At 51.0% G+C, this 16,158-nt stretch overlaps 1 protein-coding gene across 1 annotated transcript; it reads left to right on the top strand.

The window, feature by feature from the left end:
* Positions 1-13,050: 13,050 nt before the first annotated feature.
* PAQR9 (progestin and adipoQ receptor family member 9) lies at positions 13,051-15,337 on the top strand. Its single transcript, XM_066240922.1, has 2 exons — positions 13,051-13,068; positions 13,402-15,337. Exons 1-2 carry the CDS (start codon positions 13,066-13,068, stop codon positions 14,719-14,721), a joined length of 1,323 nt encoding a protein of 440 aa, XP_066097019.1. The 5' UTR covers positions 13,051-13,065; the 3' UTR covers positions 14,722-15,337.
* Positions 15,338-16,158: the final 821 nt, after the last annotated feature.

The following is a 16,158-nucleotide window of genomic DNA, read 5'->3' as shown; positions in this document are numbered from 1 at the left end:
ATCAACAAACTGACCAGTATTTCAATGGGAACTATGCTCCTCTCACTGACCACCAATGAAAGAGGTGCCCCTTCCGGAAGTGCGGCGGGGCTGGATAAATGGCCTCAGGGGACCCCATGCAGCCCGCAGGCCGTAGTTTGGGGACGCCTGCTCTATCCACTGCGCCACCGCCTGGCCAGGCTTCCCTCCCTCTTTATCCCTTCCTCCAGCCCCTCTCCCTAGTAACCACTTCACTTTTATCCATGTCCATGAGTCTCAGTTTTATATCCCACCTATGTGTGCCATCATGCAGTTCTTAGCTTTTTCTGATTTACTCATTTCACTCAGTACAATGTTCTCCAGGTCCATTCATGTTGTCGTAAATGTCACTATGTCATCGTTTCTTATGGCTGAGTAGGATGAGAGACTTGTCCTCTGGTTTACTTCTGAACAGTTTAAAATGTCTTACAAATCTATTATTGCTTCAGCAAGCCCATATCCCATTTCTCGATATTATTCTCATGCCGAAAAGTAATGTGAGAAAACAAAGTTGGGGTGCCGTATTGTGCTGACACGGAGGTGAGCTGCCCGTCTCCCCTCAGAGGTTATCATAAAGGCATTGGTGGTGGGGGACGGAGCATATGCGCATTGCCGAGGGGCCCTCTAGAAATGTTATTTGAGGGTTTCCAATGCCGTCTGGAGCTAGGGTACGGGACAGGATTGTAGAGAGAAGAGCTGTTCCATTCCCACCTCCCACCCCTCTCCACACAGACCCAACTGAATCAAGTTAGTACAGTCAGGAAGCCTCCAATACAGGAATGGCCGCTCATGCGATTTACAAGTCGGAAACAAAGTTCAATTCCACTCTCCAGCACTCAAATCTATTTGTTAATCAGAAGTGAGCAAGCCTGGCACTGGCTGGTTGGCTCAGCGGTAGAGCGTCAGCCCGGCGTGTGGACATCCGGGTTCGATTCCGGGCCAGGGCACACAGGAGAAGCGCCCATCTGCTTCTCCACCCCTCCCCCTCTCCTTCCTCTCTGTCTCTCTCTTCCCCTCCTGCAGCCAAGGCTCTATTGGAGCAAAGTTGGCCCGGGCACTGAGGATGGCTTCATGGCCTCCGCCTCAGGCGCTAGAATGGCTCTGGTTGCAGCAGAGCGACACCCCAGATGGACAGAGCATTGCCCCCTGGTGGGCATCCCAGATGGATCCCTGTCAGACGCATACGGGAGTCTCTCTGCCTCCACGCTTCTCACTTCGGGGGTGGGGGTGCGTGAGCCTAGGCATTGTTCCTGAGTGGGAGGTCGGAGCAGCAGGGCAGGGTCGAGACTAAATCAAAATGAATGCATTTGGACCATAGGATTTTGGAACATAAAGGTCAAAGGAAGTGTGCCGATGGGTGGCCATGAGAATAAGGATGTTCCTGAAAAAAAATGCTCCTTGTTCACTGTGTAGAAATAAATCGTGTGCTGAGGGGACTCACTAGTAACCCCAAATCCTTGTGGCTTTCACATCAATAGGGCATAAGATGAACATAAGATAATTGAAATACACTCTTAAAATGTCAATATAGGGCTTCCGGTCAAGATGGCGGTGCAGGTAAACATGGTACTTACATCTGCCCACAAGCACATCAAAACTACAATCAAACTACAGAACAACCATCACCCAGAACCACCTGAGAGCTAGCTGAACAGAAGTCTCGTAACCGTGGGATTAAAGAAGAAGCCACATCGAGACTGGAAGGAGGGGTGGACACATGGAAACGGCTGGTCCCACGTCCACATGTGGTGGATAAAAATCAGGAGGGATGTCTCAGCTTCAGAGGTCCCCCCCTGAGGAGCCAGGGGTCCCAGTCTCACACCAGTCCCCCCAGCCCAGGGTCTCAGGGTTGGAATGAGACGTCCCCATAACTTCTGGCTGTAGAACCAGCAGGGATTGAGGGTGAAAGAGATGGAGGCCTGCTGGAGTCCCAGACGCTCCTCTTTTCTTTAAAATTCTTTTCATTAACTGATTTTTTGAGAGAGGAAGGGACACACACACACACACGTACACACACAGAAACATCTATTTGTTATTCTATTAATTCATGCTGTCATTGGTTGATTATTGCCGGTGCCCTAACCAGGAATCAAACTCGCAATCTCAGCATGATGGCACGACTCGAACGAACTGAGCTACCTGGCCAGGGCCCAGGCAGTTCCTCTGAAAGGGTCCACACACAGACTATCTTGGACGCACTCCCTCTGGGCTTCAGTGCTGGGACAGCAGCTTAGAAGGCTGTAGGGACATACAGGAAGGAACTGAATCATTTAGCTTCAGCACGAGGGCTGCATCTGAGTCTCCACGCTGGCTACTTTCCTCTCACCCTTATGTTCTCCGAGACCCCGCCCCCGTGTTCTCCGAGACCCCGCCCCCGTGTTCTCCAAGACTCCGCCCCGTGTTCTCTGAGACCACGCCCCCATGTCCTCCGAGATCCCACCCCGTGTTCTCCGAGACCCCGCCCCCGTGTTCTCCGAGACTCCGCCCCCGTGTCCTCCGAGACCCCGCCCCCGTGTCCTCCCAGACACCCCCCACTCCCGTGTTCTGAGACCCCGCCCCTGTGTTCTCTGAGACCCTGCCCTCGTGTTCTCTGAGACCCTGCCCTCGTGTTCTCTGAGACCCCGCCCCACTCAACATGCAGGCCCACCCCAGACATTTCCAGGGGCATTTCCATGCAAATGGCCAGCCTTGGCTCATGCTGCAGACTTGCCTAAAATCTCCCAAAGGTCGGTAAACGCCAAGCAAACAGCATCCGGCCTCGGCCCACTACAGAACTCGTTCTAAGCAGCCCCAAGCTCGGCACGAGTGGCACCGGGACCTGGACTCCACTCACAGCTTGGCCTCTCCTGGGCAGCTCCAAGCCCTGCGCAGGGGGCAGCCACCTGCACATTGCTCTGTAGCTCCTGCCGGGTGGCCCAGGGCGGGGCACAGGCAGTAGCTGACCGTGGCCTGCAGCTCCCTGGGGAACCCAAAGCCAGCACACTCACTGGACAGATTCAGACCACGATGAAGCACCATGCAACCCCCTCAAAGGGCGGTCACACTCCCGGGCGGACTGGACAGGCACCAGGGCCTCGCTGAAGTGAGCACTGCTCTGTGCTGTGGGCCTCGCTGAAGTGAGCACTACTCTGTGCTGTGGGTCCCTGCACCGCAGCTCCCTCGATCTACTTGTAGTTGGTCCTTGCAACCAATCAGCCTGGCGTCAATACCTCTGATTGGCTTGCCAACAACAATCTGGTCTCAACTACAACCGGCGGATGTCCACAGTCCACACAGAGGGGGCACTGACAGCTTGGGTGACCACAGGGACTGCACCACCAGGCCCTAGAGTGCCACGGACCAGCGCAGCTCCTAATAACGGTGCGGAATTGAGGAAACACACTTTGTCAGAACAAAACTGATGGGACCGGGAGGACTCTTCAAACTTCCTGGCAGTATCTAAGTGAGTCACAGCCCCAGTTCGCTTTATTATACAGACCTATGCAAATCAAGGACCATGATACAAAGTTGCACATCAAAGGCTAAGACAGGAAGTCTCCCAAGGCAAAAACAGGATACATTAGTGAAATTTACAAACATCTGAAACAAACAAAGAGTCAGAGGAAGGGCATGTATATTGCTTCCTGCAACCCAAGGAAGGAAGCGGAGTGGGTGCAAACACTCAGCATCAAAGCCAAACATGGAGATGGAGGGGGGAGAACTTAGCCCCCTGCCAAACCTCGAATCTATAATGGCTTTTCACCATTAACGGTCCACAACACTAGAGGACACCTGCTACATGAGGCCACTCCACCAAGACCACTCGACCCAATACACAGCAACAGACACAGGGAGAGAGTCAAAATGAGGAGACAAAGAAATGCGTCCGAAATGAAAGAACAGGAGAAAACTCCAGAAAAAAGCAGTGAAAAAGCAGGGAACAAAATGGAGACAAGCAACCCGCCAGACGCAGAGTTTAAGACACTGGGTATCAGGATGCTCGATGAACAGCCCTACAGGGGAAGAGTAGAGCGATCCAGTGAGAACTTCAACAAAGAGGAAACAAACACAGAGATACAAAATACTTTTATATAAAAACCAGTCAGAAATGACGAGTGCAGTAACTGAGATGGAGACCACACTGAAAGGCATCAACAGATGAGATGAAGGAGAGGATTGGATCAGAGATTTGGAAGACAAGGTAGAAAACACTCCATCAAAACCACAAAAAGAATACCAGAAAGTGAGGATGGCCTAGGGAGCCTCTGGGACAACACCAAGTGTAGCGACATTCACAGCGTAGAGTACCGGAAGGGGAAGAGAGAGCGCAAGGGATTGAAGACCTATTTGGAAAAATAATGATAGAAAAATTCCCCAACCAGGGGAAGGAAACAGACAAGTCCAGGAAGCACAGAGAGTCCCAAACAAGATGAACCCAATGAGGCCCCACACCAAGACACGTCCTCATTAAAATACAAAGGTGAAAGACAAAGAGAGGGCCTTACGAGCAGTCACTGACCTACCAGGGAGCTCCCAGAAGACTGTCAGCTGATTTCTCAACAGACACTTTGCAGGTCAGAAGGGAGTGGCAAGAAACATTCAAAGTAGTGAAAAAGCAAGGACCTACCACCAAGATGACTCTACCCAGCCAAGCTGTCATTTAGAATCACCAGACAGATAAAGAGATTCCCAGACAGGAAAAGGCTAAAGGGGCTCATCACCACCAAACTGGTGTTACAAGAAATGTTAGACGTCTTTTAAAAGAAAGGGGGCGGGGGGGGGGGGAAAGATCATAAATATGAATAACAAAATGGCAATAAATCCATATTTATCAACAATTCCTTTAAATGCAAGTGGATTAGATGCTCGAGTCAGAAAACACAGGGTGGCTAAATCGGTAACAGAATGAGATCCTTCTAAACGCTGCCTACAAGAGACCCACTTCCGTTCAAAAGCCACACGGAGAGTGAAAGCAAAGGGATGGAAAAAAATTTCATGAACATGGGAACAATCACAACAAAAAAGCTGGAGTAACAACACTTATTCCAGACAAAATATTCTTTAGAACAAAGGCTGTACCAAGAGACAAAGAAGAACTCAGCAACTCTACTTCTGAGTATTTATCGGAAGAAACCCAGAGCCCTAATGTGAAAAAACACACATCTCCACATGTTCACTGCAGCATTATTTACAACAGTCATGATATGGAAGCAATCTAAGCGTCCCTCATTACATGAGTGGATAAAAAAGAAGTGGTGTATATATACACAGTGAAATACTACTTGGCCATAGAAAAGAATGACATCTTGCCATTTGCAACAATATGGATGGATTTAGCAGGGGTCTCAAACTTGCGGCCCGCGGGCCGCATGCAGCCCGCCGAACAATTTTGTGCGGCCCGCAGACTAATCCATGAACTACAGTTTCTGGTCGTTTTGTGACACTGAAAAGTGTTGCGTAACCGTTGCCTTTTGTAGACCTAGTGCGGCCCGCTGAATGGCTGTTATCTTGCTCTGCGGCCCACATGCCGAGTTAAGTTTGAGACCCCTGATTTAGAGGGTATTGTGCTGAGTGAAACAAGTCAGACGGAGAAAGACAAATACCACATGACTTCAGTTCTACAAGGAATCTAGAGAACAAAATAAATGAACAAAGGAAACAGAAACAGACTCAGAGGTACAGAGAACATTTTGATGGTTGCCAGAAGGGAGAGGGTTTGGGAGGGCTGGGTGTGAAAGGCGAAGAGATTAAGAAGCACGGAACAGTCACAGGACGTAAAGTACAGCTCAAGGAATAGAGTCAATAATATCGTAATAACTATGTACGATGCAGGTGGGTACTAGATTTATTGAGGTAATCACTTCATAAGTTATATAACTGCCTAATCACTGGCTGTATACCTGAAACTAATATAGTACTGTACATCAATGGTAACTGAAAAACAAACAAACCCCCATATTTTAAAAAGTAGTTTCTATCCCTTCAGTGTTGTTGTAGGGTTGTTGTTTTCTAAGTCAATATACACTGCTCACAAAAACTAGGGGAGTCCTGGCCGGTTGGCTCAGTGGTAGAGCGTCGGCCTGGCGTGCAGGAGTCCCAGGTTCGATTCCCAGCCAGGTCACACAGGAGAAGTGCCCATCTGCTTCTCCACCCCTCTCCCTCTCCTTTCTCTCTGTCTCTCTCTTCCCCTCCTGCAGCCAAGGCTCCATTGGAGCAAAGTTGGCCCGGGCACTGAGGATGGCTCCATGGCCTCCGCCTCAGGCGCTAGAATAGCTCTGATTGCGGCAGAGTGATGCCCCAAGATGGGCAGAGCATCGCCCCCTGGTGGGCATGCCAGGTGGATCCCAGTTGGGCACATGCACGAGTCTGTCCGACTGCCTCCCCATTTCCAACTTGGGAAAAATACAAAAAAACAAAACAAAACAAAACAAACAAAAAAAAAAAACCTAGGGGATATTTTGTCACTTCATATTCATTTTAAAATATCCCCTAATTTTTGTGAGCAGTATATATAAGATACCCTTCAATTAGCTTAGTAATTGGCACCTCTATAATTATGCGGATAAATATTTTCAACAAACAGATACTGTGTCTCAAAGAAAAGGAAAATCATCACATTGAAATAGAAATGAACGGGTACGTGAAAAGATCCTCGCCATCACTAATCACCAGGGGAGCGCAAATCAAATCCACAGCGAGGTCTCACTTCGCAACCATCGGCACCAGCTGTTACCAATGAGGCGAGGAACAAGTGCTGGTGCGGGTGTGGAGGAAACACGTGTACACTGCTGGCGGGTGTGTGCACTGGTGCAGCCGCTGTGGAAAACAGTACGGCGGTTCCTCAAAGAAATCAAAGAATTGCCATGTGACCCAACAATTCCCCTTGGACGTATTTATCTAAAAAAATGAGGAAAACACTAAATCGAAAAGATACAAGCACCCCACGCCCAGTGCCACGTTATTTACAACAGTCAAGATATAGAAACAACCTAAGTGCCCGTCAACAGGTGAGTGGGTCAAGAAGGGGTGGTACACGTATACAATGGAATATTCCTCAGCCATAAAAAATAATGAAATCCTGCCATTTTGTGACGGCATGGATGGACCTCGAAGGCATCACGTTAAATGAAATGAGTCAGACAGCAAAAGACAGACACCATATACGATATCGCTTATACACAGAATTTAAAACAAAACCAAGCCCATGGCATCAGAGACCAGATTGGTGGTTGCCGGAGGTGGGGGGCAGGGGCATGGGAAAATTGGGAGAGGGGGTGGTTGGTCTAAAAGTATAAACTTCCAAATGTTCTAGGAGTATAATTACGGCACGGTGACGATATAGGTAACAGTACTGGGTTGCATATTTAAAAGCAGCCAGGACAGTAAATCTTAAAAGTTATCATCACAAGAAAAAGGCACTACCTGTGGTGACAGGTGTTAACTAAGTTGATCTATACAAGTATCACAGCATTGTGTTGTGTACCTGAAACTAATACAATGTTGTATGACAAGTGTACCTCAATTAAAATTTTCAAAAATTTTTAAAGAGAGAAAAACAAGAAAAAAACCTAAATGGGACCATTGGCCAGTTCGCTTCATTGAGGCCCAAACACAGCCCAATAACTGAGAGGCCTTCCCCTTGATCTTCTAGTGGTCGGCAAAGTCATTAGTCAACAGAGCCAAATATAACAGTACAACGATTGAAATTTCTTTTGAGAGCCAATTTTTTTTTTTTAACTTAAACTATATAGGTAGGTACATTTCTTATCGAGGTAGCGCCTGCACATGGTATTTTGCAGAAGAGCCACACTCAAGGGGCCAAAGAGCTGCATGTGGCCCGTGAGCCGCAGTTTCCCAACCATAGTACTAGGCCATAATATCCTATTTTTCCTGCTGTATTAATCAATCACTGTAATGGCTGATATTGTGCTAAGTGCAAGGCTCATCTATGAAGTCTTGAGACCTGCCATTTGCCTCTTCACAGAGATCTTAGTATAAATATATGGCAAGTCTTCTGGTGACATCAGATGTTATTTGTTTACAGGAAAATGGTATTTAAAAATGGACCTTCCCGCCATGCCTAATCAATATCCAGCCATCACATGCTGCAGGAATACCTGTCTCTCTCTGCCTCTTTCTTATCAGAGACTTTCTAACCAGATCCAAATGGTGGCCCCATTCAATGATACTTACGGCTGAGCTTGGGGCCACGGCGCCAGTATTTGTGTTGTTTTTTCCCTTCTCATTGGTTATGCTCATTTAATTATTCACAAAGCTTTTGAACAGCAATTTAAAAAAAAAAACAACTTAAAATGAAAGAGGATGCCATGTGAGGTACAAGGCTGAGCCTCTCTGGTTTCCTGTCTGAAAACGGAGATCCTGGATTTACCTTGCCAGGAGCACTCTGGGAATTAAGAGATAATGTATGTCAAGTGCCTGTGCCGGTACCCAAATCCGGTATACGATCAAGAAATGGAAACAGCTGCCATAAACGGGAAGAGAGTCTCACTAGATGACTTGAAAGATGAAGTGACATTTCTAAGAGTCTAGGACTCTTGAGTTCTAACCTTTTAAAGGCTTACGGCACTGAAGAGAATCTCCCAATCACAGATACGTGTTGAGTGCTTACTACTACGGGCAAAGCACTGCATGTCCAGGGCTATTGTCAATAGGCGGAGGAGGAGCAAGAACTGAATCACCGATCTCACGCCCTTGTAGAATTGGTTCTCCAGTAAAATGAATGGAGACTACGGAAAAGTCCCCTCCCAGAGCAAGCAAGAGCCAGTGACAATCTCTTCCTCCTCGGAGGGTAATAATTCTGAACGAGGATGAACAGAACATGCAGATAGGAGACCTTCCTCGTCAGGGATAGTAGGAGCTTTTGCCAGGAAACAGGAAGGGCAGAACTGGGAGAAATAACTCCAGAATGCAGACGGCCACCCAAGCTCAGGAAAGCTGCGGGAGGGGCGGAAAGCTCGGGCAGGTCCGGTCAGGCGGGAGGGGCGGAAGGCTCGGGCAGGTCCGGTCAGGGCTTAGGGACTGTTGACGGGGAGATGGCGACCCCGAAACACCCTTGACAGAACCTGAGAGGCAGGAAGAGGCCACCCCTGCCCCCTGGACCCGAGAGAGGAGATGGGAGCAGGTGGATACTCAGGAGCAGCGATGGACTGCAGAGAAATCAGTGGCGTTTGGATCGCACACCTTTTATCCACCAGTGTCGAGGTGCCACCAGCCCATGCCCCAACGTGTTATTTTGTTACCTCCATGTAAGATGTAGTAGGTGTATCATACAAACCTTCACAGGGGATGGACATTTAAAAACAGATCTATGGCAACGGAAGTTGTCGCATTGTATTCTTCACCTTCCACCAGGCTTTGTGTGCGCCCACTCCGGAGAGAACAGGTGAAGTGGGGGGCGAGAGGGACATAGGGAGGTGCCGCTCTCTGCGCAGAACCATCTAAGGCAAAAAACACCCTAACAAGTCTCCCTGAGCTATTCTTCCAAAGAGAACCCTGCCTGTCGCCACTTCAGTCAACAGCCAGGCCAAGTGCCAGAGAAGAACTCAATCTCCCACCACCCTCTCTGGCTTCCAGCCCTCTACCTGGCCTTCCGATTCCGTTTCTCCTCAAAGGTTGCCATAGTTACACACCTGATGCCACTGCCAGGTGCCGGTAGGATCCTAACTCTCAGACCCTATAATCTGGTGGTAACCGTGTCTGACCTGGAAGAGTTTGGATGGTGGCACTCTTCAGTTGGTGCTTATTCTCAATTTGGGGAGGAAGGGACGCCCTCTGGTTAGGCTGTATCTTCTGAGGAGAGGGACGGAACCTTCTAGAGCTCTCTTTGTACAAAGTCTTGGGTGCAATAAAGTGCTGGGTTTTGTTCGTTTGGTTGGGTGGTTGTTTGGTTGTTTGGTTGTGGCAAAAAATGAGAGGAGCAAAAAAAATTGCTTCCTCCTCAATCAGGTGTATTAGCTGTAAATATCAGAGCACATTTTTTAAATGCGGGTTTTACACAGAGCTCGTTGTCCCTATAAGAGAACATCAAATTTGCTGTGGAACTTTTTTATATGCTTCATATGATTACTGTAGGGGCACAACACAAGGAAACACAAACTCTACGGGTCCTGTTTGCTCCAGCTCCTGTAAGTGACCGCATGTGGGCAGCCAGGGCCCCTCAGTGCCCGAATGTGCAGGGCGTCCATGGGACTGCCCACACCACTCTTGGGGTCTCGGTTTAACAAGCCTTCCATTGGGAGGACCCAGCTGGTTTCCACCCCTAAATGCTGGCACACTGCCTTGTCAATGGCACCGGGCGATACCTTTCTGCCAAGGGCTTGGTAGTCAGGCCGGGGCAGCCTCGGGATGCCTTATCACCCAGCGCACCTGCCGGGCCAGCGGCAGCCCGCCCTGCTATCTGCTGCATCTGTCAGCCAAGCCCAGGGGGTGCGGGCATGGTCCTCGCTGACAAGAAGCAGGACTAAGAAGCAGTTAGTTACTGGAGTTAAAGACAAACCACACAGCCCAGCCTGCGTAGCGTCTGGAGAACTCACCTTTATATCTCAAAACACCGAAGAAAAATTAATGCCACCGTTTGGTAGCAATTAAGTAAGTCCTATTTCGGGGGGGGGGGGTGTTTGTTTGTTTGTTTGTCTTGTTTTAAATAAAGTTAGGTGAGTTTTTCTGGCTTCTCAATTCCTTTTCCCTTGGGTTTGTCCAGGTATAGCCTGCACGGCTTCTCTGGGCTGACACGGAAGACCTTCGGGAACACCCCTCCACGGCTGATTTTGCGCCTCAAGTGGGGTGGGAGATATACACGAAAAGAGAGAAGCAGGTCTCTCGATGACTTCCTGAGAGGCTTATATAGGAAGGTGACAACAAGGTTATGCTGATGTTATAAAATACTGAGTGTTTTCAAGAACACTGTATTTTATCATGGTTAGCCTCACCAATCCTAGCCATCAAGACAAATGTGATTTTATCTAACTATAGTTTTTACACATGCATTTACAGTCAATTCCTTTCTCTTCTATTTCCCTCAATTAGCGAAGTGAGCTGATTATGCAACGAAGAGGTTGGCAGATAAGAATTATTACAGGATCAACATTTTTTGGCAGGCCCTCCCTTGGGCTGTCTGTGGTGTAAAAAAAAGAGCCTATGAAAAAAAAATTATTTTCTGATCTGCCCTAGATTCATTCAGGGTTAGCATTCCTAGGCCTGATTAATAAATGCCTGAATTTTAATCCCTTTTCCTACAAATTAGCCTGGTCTTTAGTCCAGATGTGAAAGAAACTAGACTTTGCTTTAAAACTGCAAAGCTATGCAACTGGGAAAACAGAAAATACTAAAACAAAATGCAAGCTAAGTCACTTGGGCAAGATATTAATTTAAAACCCACTAATCAGGAATTTGTGATGTCAGGAAGGCATCAGATAGGAATGTACCTTTGGCCTAATTGTGTAAGAGTTTGCTAAGCCAGAGGAAAACTTTTTTTTCCCCCAGAGAGGAGGCTGAAACTTTTAAAGATACTCTTTCTACTACCTGTTAGTAATTTTAGACACTTACAATACCGAATGATTTCTTACTTATAAATTAATTCTTGTCCACAACCGAAGTCCTTGAGCCCCTGCTAAGTAAACAAACCTTCCTTGGCTCACCTATAAGATCTGCTGTAGTGATGAAGGTGGCCTTTCATTTCTACAATACAAGCCTTTCCCCAAATCAAACGCTTCTAGTTTTCTATGAGCAAAGCAGCTTGTTGGATGTTCTGGTGTAAGCAACTTGCCAAGGTTCAAATCCTCCCCACCCCCATCCCGGGCTTCCATCAACTGGGCAGGTTATGTAGGGTCATGCTGCCTCCATGTTTAAAAAAAAAAAAAAGGGAACAATAATAAGTATACCTAAAAGATTTTTAAAAACCGTTAAGCACTTAGAACACTGCCTGGTCCCTTATAGTTAGCTCCGGTTGCCATGACACCGTAGTGTAGGTAGACACAGTCATAGAGCCCTAAGGCCTCTGTCGAAGAGAAACTTCTGTGAAATGGTAACCGTTTTAGAGCAGAGCAGACAGGGGTTTTTTATTTCCAGCTCCCCACCCCCGCCCCCGCCACCTCCCCCCCTTTTACAAGGCTCACGGGCACGTTGTCACACGCAGCGCATCACAACGTTTTCCGATTCTTCCCTCGGCCTCTCTTCTGGCTTCCTGCCACCCAAGCCTGCCAGGTACCGCTGGTCAATTATGCATAAGCTTCTTCTGAGCCACCGCCTCCCAGTCTCTCCGAACTGTCCCTGCTCGCTTTTCGGTGGTTCAGGCGAGGATCCACCTCTCCCTGAAGTCACCTCTCCTCGGTGCCCTCCACCGGGATAAACCCTTGACTCAAGACACACAGCCCTGCCGGGGGGAGCCCGTGTCCGGAGATTCCGCCCGGTCCTGAGCAGCCCGCCGCCACTTCTCGGACTCGGGGCTCCCCACACAAGACCAGAGACCACGACGAGGATGGCGAGAGCGACTGGACAGGCCAGTGATGGGATGGTTTCTTCGGACAAGACCAGGACGGGGGAGAAGGGAGGTTCATGACGCACCTGCATAAGTCCGCTACACGAACGGATATAAACTGGGGTTTGGACGCGGTGCCGACAACGGGAACCGCGCGCGCTCCCGCGCGCGCGCGCACACACGGGGAAAGAGGGGCTGTCCCGGGTTTCTGACAGTGACACGGGCCTGATCCGGACATGGACCCACAGCTCCCCTGATTTCCGGAGCGTCCCTGCCCCCGCCACCTCGGGACTCACTGTGCGCGCACCTCCGCGCCCCGCGCGGGCTAGCGCGCCCTGCCCTCCCCTCCCCGCCGCTTCCCTTCCCCCGCCCCCGCGGCCGCCGCTCTACGCCCCTCGCGAACGCGCTCCCCAGTGTCCTCTCGAACGCCCGCCCGCCCGCGTGGCTGCTGGGCTCCGAACCCCGGCGCCGACCCTCGCCCTCGGCGCGCGCGGCCGAGTCGCTGGCGCAGCCTTTGCCCCCGCATCAATCATTAACGGGCCAGCTCGGGCTGCGGCGGCCCGAGGAGGGGGATGGTACGGAACTCGAGACAGGGGACAACTCCATCCCCAGAGGCGGCCGCGAAACACTAGCCGGGGAGGCCCCCGCCCGCCCTCCAGCGCCTCTGCTCCCACGTCCCCGCCTCCCGCGCCGGGGGCGGCGGCGGCTGCGCCCGCACCGCGCGATGCCCAGTCACCGGGGCAGCGCCGCCGCCGCAGTCCGCCGCGCCGCCGCTGGGGCTGCCGCAGCGCGGGCGGCCCGGAGCCGGTAGCAGGGAGCCTGGCGCAGGGGACGCCGAGCCCCGCGCGCCCTGCAAGTCGCCGGCCGCTCACAAAGTGATTCTCTCTTATTTATTCACTTATTTTTAGGACCGGCTGCTCGGAGGTTCGGGTCTTCCCTGGAACCTGCAGCGACGCCCCCGGCGCGCGCACAAAGGCTCCGACGGCGGCCGGCGGGGGCTGCGGAGCGCGCGGGAGCCGGCGCCAGAGGTCGCCTGTTCACCGGAGCCCGCGCCAGAGGTCGCCTGTTCGCGTCCTAGCCAAGCCCGGGGCACCATGCCGCGGCGCCTGCAGCCCCGGAGCACCGGCACCAGGGGCCCCCCGGCCACGACCGGGGCGGCTTTGGAGGACGTCTCGCGCCCGCACCCCTCGGCCTCCGGGAACCCTTCGGCCCCGGCCAAGGCGCTGCTGCGCTGGGACGAGGTGCCCGACGACTTCGTGGAGTGCTTCATTCTGTCCGGCTACCGGCGGCTGCCCTGCACGGCACAGGAGTGCCTGGCCTCGGTGCTCAAGCCCACCAACGAGACGCTCAACTTCTGGACGCACTTCATCCCGCTGCTGCTGTTCCTGAGCAAGTTCTGCCGCCTGTTCTTCCTGAGCGGCCGCGACGTGCCCTTCCACCACCCGTGGCTGCTGCCGCTGTGGTGCTACGCGTCCGGCGTGCTGCTGACCTTCGCCATGAGCTGTACGGCGCACGTGTTCAGCTGCCTGTCGCTGCGCCTGCGCGCCGCCTTCTTCTACCTGGACTATGCGTCCATCAGCTACTACGGCTTTGGCAGCACCGTGGCCTATTACTACTACCTGCTGCCGGGCCTCAGCTTGCTGGACGCCCGGGTGATGACCCCTTACGTGCAGCAACGCCTGGGCTGGCACGTGGACTGCACGCGCCTCATCGCCGCCTACCGCGCGCTGGTGCTGCCGGTGGCCTTCCTGCTGGCGGTGGCCTGCACCGTGGCCTGCTGCAAGAGCCGCACCGACTGGTGCTCCTACCCGTTCGCGCTGCGCACCTTCGTCTTCGTCATGCCACTCAGCATGGCCTGCCCTATCATGCTGGAGAGCTGGCTCTTCGACCTGCGCGGCGAGAACCCCACGCTCTTCGTGCACTTCTACCGTCGTTACTTCTGGTTGGTGGTGGCGGCCTTCTTCAACGTCAGCAAGATCCCCGAGCGCATCCAGCCGGGCCTCTTCGACATCATCGGCCACAGCCACCAGCTCTTCCACATCTTCACGTTCCTTAGCATCTACGACCAGGTGTACTACGTGGAGGAGGGCCTGCGCCAGTTTCTCAAGGCACCGCCCGCCGCGCCCACCTTTTTGGGCACCGTGGGCTACATGCTGCTGCTGGTCGTCTGCCTGGGGCTGGTCATCAGGAAGTTCTTGAGCAGCTCCGAATTCTGCAGTAAAAAGTGAGCCTCCGCCTTGCAGGCAGGAGACCGCTGGTTTGCCCACCCCGTTTGGACTTTTCTGTTGTTGCTACTGTTTAGTTTGTTTTCCAATTGTGTTGTGTTTTCTTCTTTGCGCAAAGGAGGGCGCTGCAGAGCCACAGGGGGCAAGTCCGGTTCCACACGGGGCTTTCGAGGCACTTGGGGCTTTGGTGTAGGGAAGTGGGTCTAGCAAGAGGGAGAGAGGGCCACTGGGTTTTTGTTTTGTTTTGTTTTTTTCTTTTTTTGCCCCGGGAGACAATTCAGATGGTGTCTGTGACATCCCGGGATTTTTAGAAGGCAGTGAATAAAATCCCAAATAAAACCCCCAAACAGTTCGATTTTTCAAATCCTCTTCTGTGCCTGTGGTGACAAGAAGTAGCCCCTGAGAGGTCAGGTATGCATTCAAGAGGGTAAGGAGACAAAATCCCGGCGTACTTCCCTTTCCGTCTGAGGAATGCTTGGATTCGTCCAAAGAATGGAGCTTTGTAGGACATGGGCACCCAGATACGTAAGCCCAGGGCTTAACCTACTAGAAAATGCATGGAATGTGAACACAAGTTAACTACTTCAAAATGTTTCTCGGATGTCGTTTAAATGGTTATATATATATATATATATATATATATATATATATATATATATATATATATATATATAGTGATCTCTCGTTATTTCTCGAGCCTGTGCTATGCACTGAATTTTATTTGTCCTGCAGTTTTGAATTTGGTGACCCCTTCTGCATTGCACACACTTGAACTAGAAGTCAGGGCAAGGTGCCCGAGAGTCCTCAACTACTTTCATAAACAGTGTTTCCTAAAGGCCTGTGTGCCGGGACTCAGTGAATTACTCTACCTTAGGGACTCCGGTTAGACTACTAGTGAGGAGCTCAGTGGTCTGGGTAGATCCCAGCTGCCCGTTTACTTTAATGTATTCCATGAAACCTACTTCTTTTCTTTTCTTTTTTTGTTTGTTCTGTGTTTACTCTTATTCTTTCCTTCCCTACTTATTTAAATTACCACTGGAATCAATGTGCCTTTTGAAGCAATGTCCAAATGGCTGGCCCTCAAAGACAGGGGAATAAGCTTTTTTTTTTCCTTACTGGACTGCAAATCAGGGTCTAACATTCCACCCAGGAGGGAAGGAAGATGGTGTTGGTTTTAGGTTTTGGGTCGCGCCGGAAGTGCTGACCAGGACCGGCCGCGCCTAGGGCTGCTCCTCTAGGACAAGGGGCCCACCCATTGGTGTGGCTGTGGCTCCTCGCATAGCCGTCAGGGAAGCTGAGGGGATGCCGTTCTAGCCTGATGCCATCTCTCCTCGCTTAAAAAATATAATACTCAGGAATACACGAGGCAGTTACATGAGGAACGCCAGGAGCGTACTACTTGAATCGTGACTGAAATTTTTGAGTTCAATACGATGACCT

This window comes from Saccopteryx bilineata, chromosome 8 (genome assembly GCF_036850765.1).
Source record: "Saccopteryx bilineata isolate mSacBil1 chromosome 8, mSacBil1_pri_phased_curated, whole genome shotgun sequence".
Taxonomy (NCBI): domain Eukaryota; kingdom Metazoa; phylum Chordata; class Mammalia; order Chiroptera; family Emballonuridae; genus Saccopteryx; species Saccopteryx bilineata.
The sequence above is the reverse complement of the archived record's forward strand: the minus strand, read 5'-3'. Positions and strand labels throughout refer to the sequence as shown.